Consider the following 19715-nt stretch of genomic DNA (forward strand, 5'->3'; position numbering starts at 1 on the left):
GCAGCTCCGCACCCCACCGGGCGCTCCCTTCCCTCCTCTCGCTGCTCCAGAGCCCCCCGCCAACACCAGGCCAGCAGCACCGAGAACAATAAATACTGTAATAAATACAGAAAACGCTGTCACATGGCACTGCTCCGGCAGCAGGCAGTGTAGCCGGGGTCCTGGGGTACCTGCCCTGCTCCGCTCTCCCCAGGCCCCCTCCAGTGTGGGCATTCGTAGGTGACCCTCTGGCTGTGATGGTCAGCCCTGCCCCACAGCAGCACTCCATGGGGGGGACGGGGCAAGCATTCAGTCCTTGACGGTGCTGTCCTGGCGGCAGGTAAGCGCGGCTGTGTCCAGCTGTACCCTCCCTCCCATGGGCTTGACGCTGAACCTGGCAGAGGGCTGGGGCTGCAGCCAGAGCTGAGAGCCCTCCTTGAACCTGGGGAGCACAAGGAGCGGGGCAGCCCCACGCTCAGGGCTGTGGGACAGGGGGCAGGCTGGGGTATCCCAGAGCCCCTAGGCATCCAGGTGCCCTTGGAGGCTCATCACCAGGACAGCACAGCAACCTTCAGCAGGCAGGACATGTTCTTGGAGGCCTGGACGGGGGGCAGTGCCAGGACCGCCTCGGGGCCCTTGCAGGCTGGAGAAGATGGGTAGGGTGAAGCCCTTTCCGTGTCGGGTGCGAGGACAGGCTATTCTGGTGAGCAGCAAAGTGGCCCCAGGGACTTACAGAAGCCAAGGGTAGCTGCAGGTGGGCGGAAACCAAGGGTTAAATCAAACCACACCAGTAGGATGGGACAGTGCCACAGGCCCCAGCGGCCTTGGGCTCATCGCCGGGGCCTGTGTCCCTGCCAGGTTCGAGGCTGGAGCCAGTGGCCAGTTCTCACACAGTCCCGTGGCCCAGTGAGTGCAGACAAAGCGGCGTTTCGTGTCCTGCGTGGGGGGCAGGCGAGGCCCCGGCTCAGATGGGCTTGTACAGCAGCGTGGTGACGTACTTCTTCTTGTAGCGGTGCGTGGCACTGAGCACCATCACGCCATCCTGTGAGAGGCACAGCGTCAGCGGGAGCAGGTGGGAGAGCTCAGTGCAGCCTGGCTGTGCTGACCCGGGAGCAGGGCACCCCCAAGGCGGCCATCGGGAAGAGGGCTCTGTGGGCTTGGGGAGCAGCCCCAGCCTGTCCCTGCTGTCCCGAGCCTCACGGCCAGCGAGACACGTCCAACACCCACGACAGGGAGCCAGGGCGGAGCGAGGGAAGGGTCTGGTACGCAACAGGAGAGCCCAGGGCTACCCAGCTGCACCACACTGTGAGGAAGCAGCTACAAGGAACTGGGGGGTGTAAGGAGACCACAACCTACATCCCTGCATGTGCCACACTTCACCAGGCAGCCAAGCTGTCCTTGTGTGGGTCCCCCCGTCCCTACACCACTGTCTCTACTCCACGGCTGTCCAGGTTCTGGTCCCTGCAGGTGCTGCAGGCTCCTGGGAGCTACAGCAGCTCCCCTTCCCTCACCCAGTGGCCTCACGGGACCTGCCCTTACCTTGATGGAAAGTGCGTAGAGGTGATTGAGCATGACGTGGTTGGGTTCGGGCAGCAGTGCTGGGTCACACTAGGACAAGAGGAGTGTCACAGGGGAACAGCAGAGCCCTGAGCCCCCAGCCCCAGCCATCACAGGAAGCTGCCATCTCAGGCAATCTGAGCTGCTAGTGTCTGGCTGTTCTGAACAGGAACAGAGCTCAGCTAAGCACCAGGCAGAGCAAGGGGCCAAACCGGTGTGGTTAATGGGAAAAGTGATGCTTTTCCCAGGAAATGCCAAGGGCCAGACCCCAGCCAAGGGGAGACCAGGCTCCCTGCAGACAGGACTCCCCTTCCAACCCCAGTGTGGCTCTCCATATGCAGGCAGTATGCTGGCACCCACCGAGATATTGGTGTCCTTGTTGAGGATGACCTGGAGGAGGTGAGGCGGGAGGATGGGTGGGGATTTGAAGCGCTCCTCAGGCCGGTATACGTACATCTCTTGGCCATAAGGACCAGGCGGTGAGCTTGATAAGTCTAAAGAGAAGAGACAAGAGGAGACATGAAATGGCTAAAGCAGGACTGGCGAGCACAGAGCAGCTCCCAAGACGCTGAGAAGGACCAAGCAGGGTCTTTCAGGCACAAAACATCTTCCATGAGCCATGGCCATGTATCCTATAGCAACAGCTAAGCCTTTTCACAGCAGAATAAGCAGCCAGGTGAGCCCTGGGTATTTCCAAGCAGGGCTGTAAGCTGGTACGTGCACTGACACAACACAAGCACCCTGTGGTACCCACCCCAAGACCCCTGCACACGGCTCTCAGCACAGCTGGGTCCCTCTCCCTGTAGCAAGCAGCTGGCTTGCCCCAGAGCTGTACCCTTTGCAGCAGGGGCACGGCAAGCAGCACGCCTGCATGCTCTTGGTGCTGCAGAACTGCCTGACAAGGAGGTCCCAGAAAGGGCAGATGGGAAGTCCAGACTGAGCAGCTGCTCAGCCCACGAGGAACCACAGGAGCTTGTGGTCACTGGAAGCTGGACTGGCCATATCTCCCAGCCACATCTGACCTGATTGTTTTGGAACAGTCAGCACCTGGAACGGCTCCACCTCCCTGGAGCTCCTGCTGCTTGCTGGCTTCTTTCCAGTGAAGTATCACCTGCCCAGGCTGGGCAAGGATGTGGAGCTGAGGCTGTATCTGAGATGGGTTTTGTACCAGGGACAGCAGGCTACACCCAGAGCGCCCTGGACCGAAACACAACTGAGCTACCTACCAGCACTACACACTGAGCCAGCACTGCTGGTGTCTGCGCGGTAACCTAACCTGCTGCTGTAACACAAGCGGAGATGGAGGTTTCTGATGTGCTAGCACTAGTACAAATTACCTTGGCATGAAAACGAAGAGTGGCTGCTGAAAATAACCTGGATCCTGCTCACACCTAGCATGTACCCCAGATCAGATGACTTACTCACAGTTGAGCAGACAGAAAGGGGTGATGTTCCCGGTGTTCACCAGTCTGAAATGGCTGCCTCAGCCACGCACAGGCACTGACCCTTCTCTGGGACGGTGCTAGCACAGAACAAGTTACACCAGCACAGACCCTCCATGGAGACAAGGCCTCAGCTGTGGGCTGCTGAGGACACGCTGCCAAACACTACTCTTCCTGGGTGCAGGCCCACACCTCTGCTCAGGGGGTTCTCTACCAGAGCAGCGAGTCTCAGAGCAGAGGAGGTGGAAAATAGCACATGCAAAGCTGTAATGCCACAAAAAACTCACCCCGACCTGAGGTTTCTGAGCTCTCCAGGGAATCCACCTTCAAAGCATCGAACACCTCAAAGTCAGACTTTTTGACGTGAATCAGGTTGTTAATCGTCCCCATCTGGCTGGTGACCACAGGCTGGAGAGAACTGAGGTAAGAGTCTTCCTATGTTTACCTCCAATCGAAGCACACGCGATGCTTCCTAGATCCTCCCAGCCCAAGCTGCCTTTGCTGTGCCATTAACTCAGAGTGCAGGTGGCCAGTGTCTAGCTCTGCTCTATACTTGCAGATCTCTGCTGTTTACCCTGGGAGGATTTCCCTTTACTCCCAGGCTCCTACATCACCTCCTATTTTCATCCTCCATCCTACTACATGCCGATGGGTAAGCGTCCTCTCCTTCCCATGCTGCTACCGCGTGATTCAGTTCGAAGGAGAACCTGCAAGTGAGTGCTGACCCCATCGCCCGTCTTCCCATGTCATCAATTCTGAACAGGGCTTAAAGGTCTTCTGGTGTTTCCCTGCCCCTCAGTACCTCCCTGACACTCCCCCATACAGCATGTCTAAGCCCAGAGGAACCAGCCTCTGAAAGGACTCATGGGATGGAGGTGCCCCTTTCGTTTTCACAGATACCCTCTGCTCTTCCTGTTCCCCCTCTGCTGCAGTTACATCATGCCTAGTCCCCTGAAGAAGACAAGATCTGCAGGGATAAAGCTTTGAGAATTACCTCAGATGGGTCATGGACCCACTGGCCGTCCACAAAAAATTTGTACTGGTGCTCTCCTTCTGGGAGGTCCAGGATAGCGACAAAGTCATTGTGGCTGTGCAGAGAGAACAGATGTGCAACAGCATTACCCCATTGGTGCTCTGGATGCTGCTCTTCCGTGGGGTCCCAGAAAACAGCACTTTTTCACACACTGCCCAGCCCCTCTACCCCAACACCTTCATGCAAGGTTAGGCTTGCTCATCATCAGTGATCTGAGGCACTGACACAACAGGCGCGAGCATTCAGAGCACTAGTGTGGCTCAAACTCCTAGGAGTCCAGCCGCAAGGAGCACAGGAGGCAGCCCAGCTTGCAGACCTGCTCTGTGTGCCCAGGGAAAATCGGCACAGCAGACACCCTGTGCAAGACACACTGGAGAGGATGCATGGGCAAAACATCTAACCCCATGCTGTCACTGCAGGACAGGGGCAGCAAGTGTAGCAGCTCTGTTAAGCCTGCAATTGAGATAAACCCATTCCAGATGATTTGCTGGGATTATGCCCAGAGTCCTACACAGTGTTTCCACAGAAATCACCAATGTATTGTGGAACAGCGAGAACATCATTAGGGCAGGAAGACACGTAAGGGACAAATAAACAACCCCGCTGGCAACAACAGCACTAGCGTGGGGTAAGGCCACAGCCAAGGGAAGAGCGGACAGCTTCCAGGGGACTGCCGCGTACCTGGGCAGGGCTCTGCTGCCAGGACTAGGTGCTGCGTGACAACCAGCTGGGCAAGCACAGTGGCCCATCCTGTCCTGTCCCTCTGTTTCACAAGTTCCCACCACCACACAGCACCACCCAGGGAAGAAGCTGACTACATATTTGTGCTCAGACCCTCCAGCTTGGGTGAACTGAGAAGAGCCAGGTGAGTAAAGGGAACAGCAACCAGCACAGAGAAGGGAAAACACTCCCTGCAATGGAGCAGAGGAGAACATAGAGTGACCTGAGGGACTGGCTACCTCTTGATAAGTGGGATCTTGGTGCTCCAGTTGTTGAAAGATCCAGAGATGAAGACCTCTTTGCCTCCATCGGCCCAGCGGATGACAGTGGGACGAGCCTGTTGGGACGGTTTCACTGACTCCTCCAGATCTGGCTGCCACGACACAAACTCCTTGTCCCCAGGAATCTGAGCAAAGAAAACCAGAGCCTGACTGAGACACAGCGACAACTGGGACCACATTTACTTCCCCCTGGCCTCTACCAGCCCACCTGCACATCCCATCGCAGAACTCCTCCAGACTCCCAGCTCTCCACAGACCCCTCACGTGGCTGGAGCACAGCCCCCCATAGCCAGTGAGCTGAAGCCTCAGCCAGGGCCCCAGAGGGCAGGACAGGGAAGGCAGTGGCCAGCCCCTACCTTGGAGTCGTGGGAGCTGAAAACACTGGGGTCGTCGGTGCTGCCCACCATGATTTTGTGCGGGTGCTCCTTGGCGGGGTGGGGGGCACCAGAGCCATCCGAGCGGTGGGACTTGGAGCCATGGCGCTCCCCAGACACTCGGTCACTGGTGGTGTTCCCCATGACAGCTCAGCCGCCCCTGCAGGAGAGAGAGGACGGCAGTGTGCCTGTGCCTGCAGGCTCTGGCAGCAAGGAGAGGAGCAAAGGTGCCATTTCCCAATGCTCTTTGCCATGGGAGACTGGCAGCAATCCTAAAAAAGGCCCAAAGTTCATTCCCACAGTCAAGTTTGGGAGCTGAAGGGGAATTTAACAAACAAGACACCTTGACCTAATTATAGCCATATCCTTATGAACCATCACTCTAGTTAAGCTGGTAATTGTTATACTCCAAAACCAATACTAGTTACGCTGCGTCCCACACAAGCCCTCAGCAGCCAGCATAGCAGAGGTGCCAATGGGAAAAATAAAGCCAACCTTTACTGGCAAATCAATTGCTTGGCATTAACAGAGCCTCTTTCACAGTCCCATGGTCAGGCTCTACGGACAAATCCCCTACACCCAGCAAGAAAACAGCCGGAGAGTGAAAGTAGCAGCTGTTTAACAGCTCCCAACAAGTCTCCAAGAGCTCGCAGGCAGAAAAGCGGAGCCTTGTGCCTGGCAAAGGCGACAGGAACGTTTAAAGTGTCTGAGTGGAATCACCCAAGCTGGAGCTTGGCCAAGGTGTGGGGCTAATGCCATGGTGTCTGCAAAAAGCTCAGCTCTCAACGGCATTCACTTATGATTCACCAGGCAAACCTGCAGCACAGCGCGGCGAGGAGGTCTGCTTGTTGTGACCCTAACCAGCGGCGCCACCCTGAGTGCTCCAGTGTCTGCCCAGCCCATCCAGAGGCACACGATGAGGGAAGGGCAATCCCAGCTGCCTCAGTGCCACTCTGAAGCTGGAGATGGGCTGTCATCCCTGATCTCACCCAGCTCAGAGAATGCAAAGCAGAAGAGCTGGCCATACAGTGCCAAGCCATGAACAACTATAAACCTCTTGGGACAAACAACAAAGCCACTGCAAGCTACATGGGACTTTTCAGGCCTTACCTAGTTTCCAGCAGCTGAGATGGATCGGGGTTCTTGCCCCCTTCCCAGGCTTATTTTGCAGCTTTCAGCTTACCACGCCAATCATGGGCTCTGCAAGGCAAGGCAAGAGGACAGCCAGCCTTGCTTCATGCACTTAGTTGCAACATTTGGGGATTTGTTTAGAAGATCAAGTTATATGAAGGGTGCCAGGCAAAGCTGCCAGCCAAAGCCAGGCTTTAGAACATTAGGGAGCAATTAATAAAGTATTTCTTAAATCCTGAAGGCTAAAAGGCAGCTCAAGAGGACAGCTAACTCAAACCCCCACCACCTCTCACTGAGGATCAAGTGTACCTGAAGATCCAGGTCAGAAGAGCTGCACCACTTGCTCTGACATCTTCCCCCTCTGCCCTGGAGGAGGCTCAGACAACTCCTTACAAAACCTGCCCCAACTAGACCTTCTGTTGAGGAGCTTCTTCCCCAGTATCTCCGCTAAGGCTCCCTTACTTCTCATCTATGGGGAGGAAGGTAGGAAAGGCTGAACATCCTATTGTACCAAGACAGACCTGAGAGATACGTGCAGGTGTTAACAGATGTGAAAGCTTCCCTTTCTCTTCTCTAAAAGGAATCCAGTCCCTCTGGCTGTCCCTTACAGGTCACGCTCTCCAAATGCCTCCTGAGGTTTCTCGCAAGTGGTGGCTCCTTTCTGATGCGTGGCATCTGAAACCCTGAGCAGACAAGACCATGCCACCTCCTGCATTGTGCACACAGGCACCCTGCTGCACCGGGACAGCGAGCTCTTTGAACACAGCCTGTGGTACCTGGTTTCACTGAATTAACTTCTACAGCTCAAACCCTCCTGTGTTCAGACAAGCCCTTGTAGCACAGATGTAGCTCTGTAGCTCTTGTAGCTCTGATGGTGTGACACAAGTACATCCAAGTCACTAATGGAAGCGCTGCCCATACCAAAGCCCAAGCAAACCTCCGCAGCGTCTCAGCGCAGCCGCTCCCAGTTTGACAGCAAGCCACTGCCAGCTGCAGTCTGCAGTAAGGTGGGTGCCTGCTGGCCAGATCACAAAGCCCCTTCAGTTCCACCCAGCCCCACCTACCCACTTTGCTTCTGAAAATGACACGTGAAATACACCAGTTCCCCCTGAAATGTGCCACGCTTGCTGCCTCTCCCACCTGGCCGGTGACCCGCACCAGGAAACACTGGCAGGCAGCCTGACAGGGTTTATTTTGGAGAGATGGGGTCTCTGTTCAGCACCCTCATTTGCCCGCAGCCTGCTCAGCTGACACCTCCTGGTACTGGAGCTACCCAGGGAAGCCTGATTCGCCTGGACTCTCCCACCTCCCTCTTTTCCAGAAGGGAACCAGAGCTCAGCTGTGAGGTTGCCATAAGGTTAAGGGGATGAGCTGGGAACCCGGGGAGAGGAAAGTCTCCCTCCCCCGGACTTGTGCCAAGCAGGCATGGCTGGCAGGAGGGCTCTGCAAAGCGGTGGCGGTGGCAGGGCTGTCACGGCACGCTCAGCCCATGGCCGTCTGCTCCCCTTCCCTGCCAGGTCACGGTGAAGCGGCGTCTGCCGTGGCCCTGAGGAGAAGCGGGCCGCACCGGCAAGGGACAGGGCCCTGCTGAGGGGCTCTGAGCCGGCTGCGGGACATGGCTGGGGTCAGCCGCAAATGAGGGGTCCAGGCCGCCGTTACCCACCGCAGTGTCACCCCATGGACGCTGTCACCCGTGGGGACGCCCAGCCAAGCCTCACCCACCGTCTCCCACAGCAGTGCCCGGCCAAGCAACGCCCGGCCAGCTGCCACCCACCCACCCGCGGCCTGGCCAGCCGTGACACCCCGCTGTCACCCCCCGGCCCCGCCGCGAGGCCGGGCCCGGTCCGGCCCCGACCGCGGCCCCACCTGGCCGCCACCGCCGCCGCCCCGCTCTCCGCCTCCGTCCAAAATGGCGACACCCCCCGCCGCCACCGCCAGCCTCTGCGGGGCGCTCTGGCCCGCCCCCGCGCGCCGCTCTATGGCCGCGCCCCCCCCCACCCCCCCGCGGACCCGCTTCCCCTCTGCCGGAGCCGCCATGTTTTTTGAGGGCGGCTTCGCCTGTTGTTGTTAAGGGCGGCCGGCCTGGCGCGCGGACATGCCGGCTGAGGGCCGCGCGGCTTCATCCGCGCCGCAGCCGGGGGGCGGCCATGTCGGTTGAGGGCAGAGCTAGGGCTGAGGCCCGGGGGTGGCGGGAAAGAGGTCGGGTGTGGCTGTGGGGCTGGGCTGCCAGGTTTCGGGGTGGGCAGGCTGGCTATGGGGTATGCCGTGAGGTGAGCTGGCTGGCAAGGTGGTGAGCAGGCCGGCTGTGGGGTGGGCAGGCCAGATGCCTCAGGACGGACACCGGAGACAGGCAGCCCACGCAGCGTGGTCCCTGGTCCCCTTGACACGGGGACAAGCTTTATTGCCCTTTTCCCGAGGCACCCTGGCCAGGTGAGTTCCCAGTTTCCCCACTGCCTCTGCACCAACCTAACCACGGGTAGAGCTTGCGGAGCTGCAGGGCCAGGATTTAGGGAAGGGGGTGATCCCTGTCTTCAGCTCCCAACAAGACCTGGTGTGGCCCTGGCACAGCAGGAAGGCAAGACAGACCAGGCTGCGTCTTCAAGGAACCGACTCCCTCCGTGCCTCCTGACGTGGCGGCAGACCTAACGAGGCTACAGAAACACCCAAGCCCAAAGGAAAGGAAGAAGATTGCCAGGGGGACCAGCTGTCTCCTTCATTTTAGGTTAAGGAGAGAGCAAGACATAGACAAGGGTGGCCACAATCAAACCGATGCTGAAGAAGACCTTGAAGATGTGGGGCACGGGGCTGGAGCTGGGACGGTCCCCAGCTCTGGTTTGCAGGGGCCTGACCACACGCTGCCACTGGTGAGGATGGCCTCCCTGGCGCCCTCCCACTTGCCCGGGCCCCGCAGGCGGTACTGGTACGGCATGCAGGGTCCAAAGGCCACCTCCAGCACCAGCTTGGGGTCAGTGAGGAAGAGGGTGAGCAGGTTGGGCTTGACCCCCACCTGGCAGGCGAGCTCGTCCACGTAGGGGATGTAATCCACCTGGATGGTGTGCCGCTGGCTCTTCATGTACCTGCGGGCAGGGAGGGCAGGTGGGCTTGGCATGGGGGTAACGGTGGCAGGAGCGATGCCTGTGCAGGGTCCTTACCGCTTGGCCATTTTCTCCTTGGTTTGCATGATGTCAGCCAGCATGTTGGCAGATGGCAGCAGGTCCTGCAGCCCTGGGGAAGAGGAGGCCGTGGCTGGAGGGAGGGCTGTGCTCCCGCCATGGTATGGCTGGCTCCGCAGCCCAGCCTGGCCTGTGCTTGCACACAAAAGCCTTTGGGGCTTTGGGGACGTGCCATCACAGCAGGAGCAAAGCAGGAGGCATGGGCGAAAGAAGTAACAGCAGGAAAGGAGAGGGAGAAGGTGGTTTGCAGGCAACGGGACTTGTTAGTGGCTCCCACAAGAGAAGATGAGCATGAGGCTCATTGCAAAATGCAACGCTCGTTTTTGTCCCTATGAATAAGCAAAAGGAGGACAACAAAGGTGAGTGGAGGGAGGCGGTGTGCCAGGGGTTGCTGCCAGTTGAACGACTCAGCCTTGCCATGGCCAAGGGAGCTGGCTGCATCCCCCCACCCTGCCTCGCTTACCCATGAAGACGCGGGTGGCCCAGCGACACTGGAGCTCGGAGATGGGCATGGTGGCACCCAGGGGCTGGATGAGGCCAGTGAAAGCCACCATCGGCTTCTCCAGGTCAGGGGGCAACATGAATTTATAGAGGGGGATCTGGTTCTCCACCACCTCCACGCAGCCCTCAAGGAAGGGGAAGGAGAAGCTGTATCCTGTGGCGAAGACCACGGCGTCGATGTCTTCCCTGGTGCCATCCTCAAAGATGGCAGATGTCTCCGTGAACTCCTGGATGTTTGGCTTCACCAGCACCCTGCCCGAAATGATGCGGTTGGGCAGGTCGTCGTTGATGGTTGGGTGCTGGTGAAGGATCCTGGAAGGCACGGGCAGATCTGGGCAGTGGGACGGGCAGCGCTGGGGCAGGTCCCCAGGGTGCTGCTGGGGCGATCACCGGTGCTGGGGCTGGAGGCCGTAGAGCGTGTGGTCGAAGCGGGAGTTCACCTTCCTCTCCAGGAGAAAGCTGCTGGCGTTTTGAGGCAGCAGGCTCTGGAGGAGCTGTATAAAGTGGCTGATGTAGGAGAAGTCGAAGAGGTATCCGCCATCCGCCACCCAGTGCAGCACCCAGGTCCCACGCTTGGTGCTGAAGAAGACCTGGGAAGAAGGAGAGGGAAGGTGGTGGCATGGCAGCATACTCGGGACTGGGCTTGGCACCCACCGTGCTCCTTTGGGCAGGGATGCCAGCACAGCTGCTGGGACCACAACAGCCACCCCCGTCGAGAGGGGATGGGGTGCTCATGGCCAGCAGCGATGCTGGAGGGAGGGGAGCCCACAGGGGATGGCGGGGGGTTGCTTGGTGCCCTCTGGGGTCCAAATAATAAGCACCCCAGCCCCGGCGGCTCTCCCAGCCTGCCTGCTTGGCTGCGTCGCTCAGCTCCACCGTGCTGTCGATGCCTGAATTCCCGGTGCCAACCAGAACCACCCGCTTCCCCAAAAAGAACTGCGGGCTCTCATAGTCCGGGCTGTGCAGGTACCAGCCCTCAAACTTTTCCAGCCCTGGAAGAGAGAGGGAAGCCATGCTAGGCAGGGGCGTGGGGCAGGGGGTCGCTGTCCTCCTGCTCAGACTGGTGGTGTGTTTTGGGAACAGGCTGGGACCAGCATGACCAACGGGAGCGATGCAGCCCTGGGATGGTGCCCAGAGAGGCGGTGGAATCTCCAGCCTGGGAGCTGCTCAGTGTGGCCCTGAGCATCCTGCTCTGGCTTTGGGGCTGGCCTGGCTTGGAGCAGGGCTTAGACTGGAGACCTCCATGCTCCCATCCCAAAATCCTCCTCCAGTTCCTGCCCAGTGCTAGCCGTTGGGGGCAGAGGAGCAGCCAGGGTCTGCGCCATCCCGCCAGACCATGGTGACAGTGTGCTCCAGCCTGTTCCCCACCCAAAGAGGGTCTCCACAGTTGAAAGCTCTCCAGGCATTTTTGCCTGGCACCCAGAGGAGGCCACCACCAGTGCCAATCTCTCAAGCCTTGCCGGGGGGCCAGAGAGGCCAGTGGGTATGTGGCCAGCAGCTCAGGGAGCCTGTCTCTGGTAGGAGAGGTGAGCTGGCAGCAGTGGCACCTGCCAGCAGGGCACTTTGGTCAAGCACTGACAGCAAGAGCCACCAAGGACAGACCACCAAGATGGGTGGGATAGCAGCATACTTGTGCAATCCCACCTGGTGCGTTAACCTGTGGAGGCATTTTTGGCAGCAGCCAGAGCGGGGTGAGGGCTAAGCCCGAGAGGAGGGTGCTCCCAGGGGTGTCAGGGAGCACACGAGCAGCCTGCGGAGCGGTACCTGGGAAGGTGCTCAGCAGGAGGTGTGCCTCGGTGTGGTGCCCGGTGCACACCAGCACGGCATCGAACACGGCCGCCTCCTGCTTCCCCTCGCTCTCTGTCACCACCTCCCACTGGCCCGTGGTGGCAAAGTCGGGGCGCTTGGCCACGCGGCACACGCTGGTCTGGGTGTGAGGGAGCGGGCGTCAGGCTCCCTGCGACCCCTGGCCCCGCCACTGCTGCCCGCCCCGGGCCCCTTCGGCTCTCACCATGAAACGGATGTGGCGGAGCAGGTCAAAGCGCTGGGCGTACATGCGAAAGTACTCCATGATTTTGGAGTTGTGCATGTAGTTGGGGAAGTTGCTGGGGATGGGGAAGTCGCTGAAGCACATCATCTCCTTGGAGGTGTTGATGATGACAGAGCGGTAGATGCTGGCGCGGCCCTCCTCGGGGCGCTCCTGCGGGAGCAGGGCATGGCTTGGTGCTGCCGTGGGGACCGGGGGCTGCAGGTTTGCAGCGGACATCTACCTCCCTGCCTGGCACCTTGCCCAGGGGTGCAGGATTAAGCCACGGGTGGTCATAGCACCCGTCCCTGCACCCAGCACCCTCCCGCAGGTGCAACTGCCTGTCCCGCAAAATGGGGGAGAGGAAGCTCTGGGTTGGCAGGGGCCATGCAGCAGTGACAGCAGGTCGTGGGGTCTTGTGCCTCAGTTTCCCCGCTCCCACCCCCAGCCCAGAAGAGGCAGTGCATTCCTAAAGCACTCAGTGCCTCTGCATGGGCGAGCGGCACAGAAGCAAGGAGAGGAGCAACTGGGACTTCCAGGGAAGGGCTGGGCAGGACACGGACTGGGACAGCCAGCAGGGTTAGATGGGACCAGGATGGGTAGGAAAGGGCTGGAGGGGACCAGGAGCAAAGCAGCAGGGGAAAGGATGGATGAGACCGGGAAGGAAGGGATGGGAAGGGGAAGGCTGGGCCAGGGGAGTGGGCCCTGGGGTAAGGTCCTTGTGGAGGGTCCGTCCTGCTGCTGGTGGGAAGGAGACGGGTCCAGTGTGGCTGGCACACCAGCTGGAACCATGGGGACCTCCCACTGCCGCAGCAGGTTTTTTTCCTGTGGTTTTCCTTGGCAGCCCACCTTCCGCACACATGCAAAGCAGGGGAGCGGTGCTTCGTTAGCTGCCAATGACTGATCCCAATCCCATGCGTGCTGCTGCCGCGGGGCAGGCTGGCATGGTGCAAGGCTTACCTCAAAGCGCCAGAGCCCCCCGCTATCCCCACTCCTCTCGAGCAGGTGGGTACCAGCCCCTCATCCAGGCAGCATTTCAGGGCACACAGGCCAGAGGCACCAGCCCCAATGATGGCTACTCACTGGGCAGCCATGTCCTGTGGTGCGGTGGTGGCAAGGATGGTGGGGAAGCCTCGGCTGGGAGCAGCACGAGCTCGAGGGGGTGCGGAGCCTGGCGGGTCACACTGGGGGAACGCATGGTGCTGCTCGGTTGGGGATGGCTGTCCCTGTGCTTCCCGGGGGCGACCGAGGTCAGCTGAGGTGTCACAGGGTGTGTTTCTTCCAAACACGATCTACAGGTTCTCCCCGCTGCCATGCCACACCTCCTGCCCACGCCTGCCCTCCGCAAGGGGCTCATTAGGTTCTGTAACCACTTAACGATGCTGACGCTGCCCCGGGACTTCCTGGGTGCCGGGGCCAAGATGTGGCCATGCTCCAGATTTTGGCAGGTCGTGGCATGGAAAACAAAGCCAGGGGGATGCGCAGGGCACTGGTGGCTGGCAGCTGTGCCAGTCCTGGCGTGTGGTGGCCAGGACCCCCTGTCACCGCTCTGGGTCCCCAACCCACCCAGCAATCCTCTGGAGGGACTGCACGCAGGTGACCAGGGTGGCACTGAGCTGTGCCGCTGTAAACACCATGACCCACTCCTGTGGCACACACCCTGGGCGAGGCCGTCTCGCTGTGGATACACGCACGTGCATATGTGTGCGTGCATGCAGCCCATGCTGCCGCAGAGCTGGAGCTGTGCCGCCGGCACAAGGCCAGCCTCAAACCCGTGTGTGTCCCCCTGGCACACAGGGGGACGGGGTGGTGTCAGTAACGGGACGGATGCCTGGCTCTGTTTAACGTGCCTTTATCCAGTTAGGAAGTCTGTTGTGCCTTTGCTGCTGAGCTGTTGTGTGAGTGTAGCCAGTGGTGGCTCAGCTGGGTAACAGGCGGCAGGAAAGCCGGTGCATCCTCGCCAAGTCGAAAGCGCTGGCCAAGAGGGACTGGATTTTACCCTGCGTGTGAGCAGGTTTCCTTGTCCGTCTCTGGTGGTGGCTCCCCGGGAGGAGGTGCAGAGCAGGTGCTGAGGCATTATTTCGGCAGCCAGGGAGGCTCCACGCACCCCAAACTTGTGGTGTGGCTGCAGTGGGGCCGTGCTGGGCAGGATGAGGGCTCCTGCCAGCACTGGGGTGCACAGGCTGCCTTGGGGCAGGGGTTGGCCAGCCAGCCCCACTGGTGCACTGCAAAGCCTCCTTTCCCTCTGGGCACCCCATCAAGAGCAGACACCTACAAGTAAGCAAAAACGACGGCGAGGACGGCCACAGCCACGACCAGCTTGAAGACAAGGGGCACGGCAGGGGCCGAGGGGTGCTCCTCCACATGCCGTGTCTGCAGGGGCTTGATGATGCGCTGCCACTGGGTGAGGATGGCCTCCCTGGCGCCCGCCCACTCGCCCGGGCCCCGCAGGCGGTACTGGTACGGCGTGCAGGGCCCGAAGGCCACCTCCAGTGCCAGCTTGGGGTCGGTGAGGAAGAGGGTGAGCAGGTTGGGCTTGACCCCCACCTGGCAGGCGAGCTCGTCCATGTAGGGGATGTAATCCACCTGGATGGTGTGCCGCTGGCTCTTCACGTACCTGCGGGCAGGGAGGGCAGGTGGATGCTGGTGGCAGAGCCAGCAGATGCCCTGCGCACCGGCAAGTCGCTACTGGATGGACCGCCATCGGGAAGGATCAGCAGGGTGGGGGTAGTGCGGCCAAGCGCACCCCTGCCGTCTGTTGGCATGGCCAAATGTGCCGGGACGCAGCCACAGGACAGGACAGGTGCCCACGAGCAGCCATGCCCAAACTGTCCCCTTCCCTGTTCCCGGGGGGGGGGGGGGGGGCGTCTTACTGCTTTGCCATTGCTTCTCTCTTCTGCTTGATGTCAGCCTCCATGTCATGCTGTGGGGGCAGCTTGTTCAGCCCTAGGGAGGATGAGCCACAGGCTGGGGTTACTGCACCCCACTGGCAACAGTGGCCACTGTGGTGCTGCCCTTGCCTGGGTGCTGTGCCCCTGCCAGCACCACCATAGCAGGTGGTCTGGCACCTGAGGCACGTCCAAGCTCCTCGGGATGGGAAGGAGCAGCCTGTGGGGCGCAGGGTACGGATGTCCCTGCACTGCTCAGGCAAAAGCCCAGCTCACCACGACGGCTGCAAGGCGGCCATGCCATCGCCCACGACCAGGATGGCACAGCCCACTGCTGCATCCCAAACATGGCTGGGCACCATCTGCCCCAGCTCTGGGGGTGCAGCGGGCTGCAGCCAGAGGGGAGGTTTGCTTCACTTACCCTTGAAGACGCGGGTGGCCCAGCGACACTGGAGCTCGGAGATGGGCATGATGGCGCCCAGGGGCTGGATAAGGCCGATGAAAGCCAGCGTTGGCTTCTCCAGGTCAGGGGGGAACATGAATTTGTAGAGGGCGATCTGGTTCTCCACGACCTTCACGCAGCCCTCGAGGAAGGGGAAGGAGAAGCTGTATCCCGTGGCAAAGACCACGGCGTCGATGTCTTCCCTGGTGCCGTCCTCGAAGATGGCAGACATCTCTGTGAACTCCTGGACATTCGGCTTCACCAGCACCCTGCCTGAAATGATGCGGTTGGGCAGGTCGTCGTTGATGGTTGGGTGCTGGTGAAGGATCCTGGAAAGCACAAGGAGATATCAGGGTGCTGGGGTGGGGTGTCTTTGTCCGTGTCCTGCTCCGGCCACTGCTCCCTGCTCCAAGGATGTTCGTCCCCAGGGATGCTCAGCCTCGAGGATGCTCGTACCAATGGGTCTGGTCGCCCAGGGATGCTTGGCAGCTCCTACTGCACTGGTGCCACCAAGGGTCCCCAGAAGGGGCAGTGGTGGCTCCCTCGAGCATTGCCTGGGCGCACCACAGCTATTAACTGGGTTTCCAGGGCTGGTGCCTCAGCGCCAGCCTGGGCACAGGGAGCATGGAAATGGCCAAGCGGGGCTGGACACAAGGGCAGCGAGGGGGTTCCACCTGGGCAGGGGGAGCTTTTGCTAGCACCTGTGCTTTGGCTTCAGGCCGTAGTGCGAGTGGTTGAACCTCGCGTTCAGCTGCTTCTCTGTGAAGTCGCTCACCATGGATGGGCTCAGCAGCTTCTTCAGGAACATTTTCATGCGGGTGGTGAAGATGACGTCGATGGGGTAGCCCTGATCTCCAACACGGTTGAGGATCCATGCGCCCCGGCGGGTGCTAAGGAAGACCTGGGTGAGGAAGGAAGCATCGCCTCCTGAAGGCTGTGACAGTCCTGGGGGGCTTCCCTGGGGGGGGGCATGTCCTCGCCCCAGGATCACTCCTCTTCACACTGCCTGGGTGCTGGGCGAAGACCCGGAGGGCAGAGGGAGCCAGGGGTGGGCACCTGGCAGCGAGAGGTAGGGAAGAGCCGCAGGGGCAGCCCCAGCCCAGGACTCAGGGAATGGAAATCGGGGTATCCGTATGGAATCGAGTCTCGGCTGCCACTACTGCCTGGCAACTGGGATTGCTGGGTGCCAGCACTGCCAAATGCAGCAAGTGCCGGGACAGTGGCGGCTATGCCAGTGCCTTGGTCATGGTGTCCTCTTGGAGCCAGCAGTGTCCCACGGCGGGCTGTCCTGCCCACTGGGACGCTGCTCCTGCTGCTCACCTGCTTGGCCGTGTGGCTGATCTCCACGGCAAGGTCCGACCCCGAATTCCCAATCCCAATGACAACGACCCTCTTGTCAGTGAAATCCTGGGCATCCTTGTATTCTCGGCTGTGGAGGTAGTGGCCCTTGAACTTCTCGATGCCTGCGGGCAGGGAGGAGGGATGCTTGGCTTCCTGGTGCCAGGCTGGAGGGTCACCTCCCGAAAAATGGAAGTGGGGACCCTCTCTGGCCCTGCCAGCCCCCTCCTGGGGAGCGTGGGAGCGCTCCCTGAGGCGAAGCAAGGCAGGGAAATGCTGAGGCCGGGAGGAAGAGCAGCAGGGAGAACAGGGGTTCCCATGGATGAGCTTTCTGGGGTCTCTCCTTGTACTGGGGTGTGGGGCGGTACCTGGGAAGGTGCTCAGCGGGAGGTGTGCCTCGGTGTGGTGCCCAGTGCACACCAGCACGGCATCGAACACGGCCGCCTCCTGCTTCCCCTCGCTCTCTGTCACCACCTCCCACTGGCCCGTGGTGGCAAAGTCGGGGCGCTTGGCCACGCGGCACACGCTGGTCTGGGTGCGAGGGAGCGGGCGTCAGGCACCCTGCGACCCCCGGCCCCGCCACTGCTGCCCGCCCCGGGCCCCTTCGGCTCTCACCATGAAACGGATGTGGCGGAGCAGGTCAAAGCGCCGGGCGTACATGCGAAAGTACTCCATGATCTTGGAGTTGTGCATGTAGTTGGGGAAGTCGCTGGGGATGGGGAAGTCGCTGAAGCACATCATCTCCTTGGAGGTGTTGATGATGACAGAGCGGTAGATGCTGGCGCGGCCCTCCTCGGGGCGCTCCTGCGGGAGCAGGGCATGGCTCGGTGCTGGCACAGGGGCAGCGATGGGGAGGATGGCTGGGGCTGGTGTGGTGGCCTTTTGTGTGGAGCGCCTGCCCTCAGGCTTCCCCCCAGTACCTCGCCATGGCCGGCTGCATGCCACCCTGCTGGCCACCGCCACTGATGCCCGGCTGCCGGGGTGCTGACCCCCAGCAGGACATGTGGCTCACAGGGATTACCTCAAACCTCCAGAGCCCTCCGATGTCCCCGGTCCTCTCAAAGCAGACGGGCTCCAGCCCCTCTTGCAGGCAGGCTTTGATGGCGCACAGCCCGCTGCTGCCCCCTCCGATGATGGCCACCTTCTTCACCATGCTGCCCTCCACCGCTGGGTCTCTGCCTGGGGACAGTGCCGGAGAGTGGGGCTGAGGGGCAAGGGGGGGGAAGCTGTGCAAAATTTTGGCCCCGTGCACCAAAGAGGTCCCAAGCTGAGAGGCAGCCCCCCAAAAGTTTGTCCCCCAAAAGCTGCGAGGCAACTGCTATTCCCCGCCCCAGCAGGGACCTGGCCGGTGCTGGGGTTTTGCACCACCGTGGTGTTGCCTCTGGACGCCATGGGGAGAAATGCTACCGAGTGCCAGGGAGCCTCGGACTCTCCCTGCTCACGCCAAGTCCCGGCGATGGAGGCACACCGCAGCGCCGTGCCCTGCCTCGGGTACCGACGGCTCCCTCCCGGGTGGGCCACGGCCCCTCCGCCTGCCCTTCGCCCTCTCCCTTCCCCGGGGAGATGTCCGTCGCGCCGCCCCGCCACCCGCCGCATGCTGGCAGCCCACGGGGAGGCCCTCGACCCACCTGCGGCCGCGGGAGCAGCAGCCCTGGGAAGGCCAGCAGCAGGCAGGGAGCCGTGCGAGGATCTCCGCTGGGCTGCCCCGAGCCGCGGCGCCGGGCGGCGGCCTGGCTTCAGGGTGCGTGGCCGCGGCAAGCGGGGCCTCCCCCTCCGTCACTCCTCCCACGGGGCTGGGGAGAGGAAGCCGGCGCCCGGCTGGCTCCCGGCCGCCTCTTCGGCTTTTCCGGCAGTGGCTCTCACTGCAGCCTCGGACGGCAGGGTCCGGAGCCGTCCCACGCTCCTCACCGGGAACCCCCGCGTGGGGACACGGTGGGGACACGGGGGCGCAGGAAAGACAGAGGCGCAGCCGGTCCCCGTGGCATGCCTGCATGCCAGGTAAACAAACACTGCCCTGAACTTTTACCACTGGGATTGTCAGGATCAGCCCCACTCTCTTCGTGCTGGTACTCGGGGGCAAAGGCAGCTCCAGCTGCTCCGGTGGCACCTGGCACCTCATCGCCCACGTCCCCCCGTGCCCCCAGGCTGGGCATGTCGGCACAGCGTCCCCGTATCCACAGCTCGCTCCCGGCCCATCAGAGTCCCGGGGCCAGCAGGACCCCGGTGCGAGGAGCACCGTGCTGCCGGGGTGTTGCTGGTGCCAGGGCAGTGGGGCTGGTTAGGAGAAGGCTCTCCCTGGCGGTGCGAGGCACAGAGCGGCCGGCTCGGGAGCACGCTGCTGGCTCCTGGTGCACTCGCAGCCAGACAGGCCCCGGGGACTGCAGGGGAAGTTTGCTCTCCTGTGTCCAGGGAGCTGAGCAAGGCACCTGGCTACAGAGGGGCCAAGCTCTGCAGCTGAAATGGTTTTAACCTTCTAAAACTCATAGTGTCTTTGCAGTAAATGTAATAAAGCTCTTTCTGTCCCTTGCTGTTGGCAAGGGCTGATCTCTGCCCAGGGCAGAGGCGCTGAGCTGCCAACGCACGCTCCGTGCCTGCCCGTTGAAAAGCATCGAAAGCATCTCTTACCAGGCAGGGTGATCAGCACGGAGATGGCGAGGAGGCAGCACTGGCACCGCTACCCTCCCTGCTCCGCTCTCAGCTGGCTTCTGGCTCTTTTGCAAGCTCTGCAGGGACTGCCCAAGGGCGACAGGTACAGGGGACTTCTCCCAGCTCTCAACCCCACCGCTGTGCTGTGAAACCTCTGTGCGGGTTGCCTTCGAATTTGCCCTTC

At 61.2% G+C, this 19715-nt stretch overlaps 2 protein-coding genes and 1 pseudogene across 12 annotated transcripts; all 3 read right to left on the reverse strand.

Moving 5' to 3' along the window:
• Positions 1 to 84: 84 nt before the first annotated feature.
• Positions 85 to 8458, reverse strand: PRKAB2 (protein kinase AMP-activated non-catalytic subunit beta 2). 8 transcript variants are annotated; one of them, XM_072869041.1, is made up of 9 exons: positions 8384 to 8458; positions 6497 to 6586; positions 5369 to 5546; positions 4971 to 5137; positions 3973 to 4066; positions 3266 to 3386; positions 1897 to 2030; positions 1519 to 1587; positions 85 to 1021 (listed from the first exon to the last, which is right to left on the reverse strand). In XM_072869041.1, the coding sequence occupies exons 3-9, from the start codon at positions 5528 to 5530 to the stop codon at positions 944 to 946; spliced, it is 825 nt and encodes a 274-aa protein (XP_072725142.1). In that variant the 5' UTR covers positions 5531 to 5546; positions 6497 to 6586; positions 8384 to 8458; the 3' UTR covers positions 85 to 943. The 8 variants fall into 8 exon arrangements, with proteins under 8 accessions (XP_072725142.1, XP_072725141.1, XP_072725137.1 ...); XM_072869040.1 differs by having other exon boundaries at positions 6497 to 7200; positions 8384 to 8423; XM_072869036.1 differs by lacking the exon at positions 8384 to 8458 and adding an exon at positions 7294 to 8255 and having other exon boundaries at positions 6497 to 7200.
• A 377-nt stretch (positions 8459 to 8835) lies between these two features.
• On the reverse strand, positions 8836 to 13928 carry LOC140654418 (flavin-containing monooxygenase 5-like; annotated as a pseudogene).
• Positions 13929 to 14053: 125 nt separating this feature from the next.
• On the reverse strand, positions 14054 to 18653 carry LOC140654416 (flavin-containing monooxygenase 5-like). Of its 4 annotated transcripts, none has more exons than XM_072867665.1 (9): positions 18514 to 18653; positions 17907 to 18089; positions 17501 to 17689; positions 17254 to 17416; positions 16868 to 17010; positions 16249 to 16448; positions 15527 to 15876; positions 15091 to 15163; positions 14054 to 14834 (listed from the first exon to the last, which is right to left on the reverse strand). In XM_072867665.1, the coding sequence occupies exons 2-9, from the start codon at positions 18036 to 18038 to the stop codon at positions 14489 to 14491; spliced, it is 1596 nt and encodes a 531-aa protein (XP_072723766.1). In that variant the 5' UTR covers positions 18039 to 18089; positions 18514 to 18653; the 3' UTR covers positions 14054 to 14488. The 4 variants fall into 4 exon arrangements, with proteins under 4 accessions (XP_072723766.1, XP_072723765.1, XP_072723767.1 ...); XM_072867664.1 differs by having other exon boundaries at positions 17907 to 18064; positions 18514 to 18644; XM_072867666.1 differs by lacking the exon at positions 17254 to 17416 and having other exon boundaries at positions 16249 to 16437; positions 17907 to 18064; positions 18514 to 18644.
• Between the last annotated feature and the right edge of the window lie 1062 nt (positions 18654 to 19715).

Source organism: Ciconia boyciana, chromosome 7 (genome assembly GCF_034638445.1).
Source record: "Ciconia boyciana chromosome 7, ASM3463844v1, whole genome shotgun sequence".
Lineage (NCBI taxonomy): Eukaryota > Metazoa > Chordata > Aves > Ciconiiformes > Ciconiidae > Ciconia > Ciconia boyciana.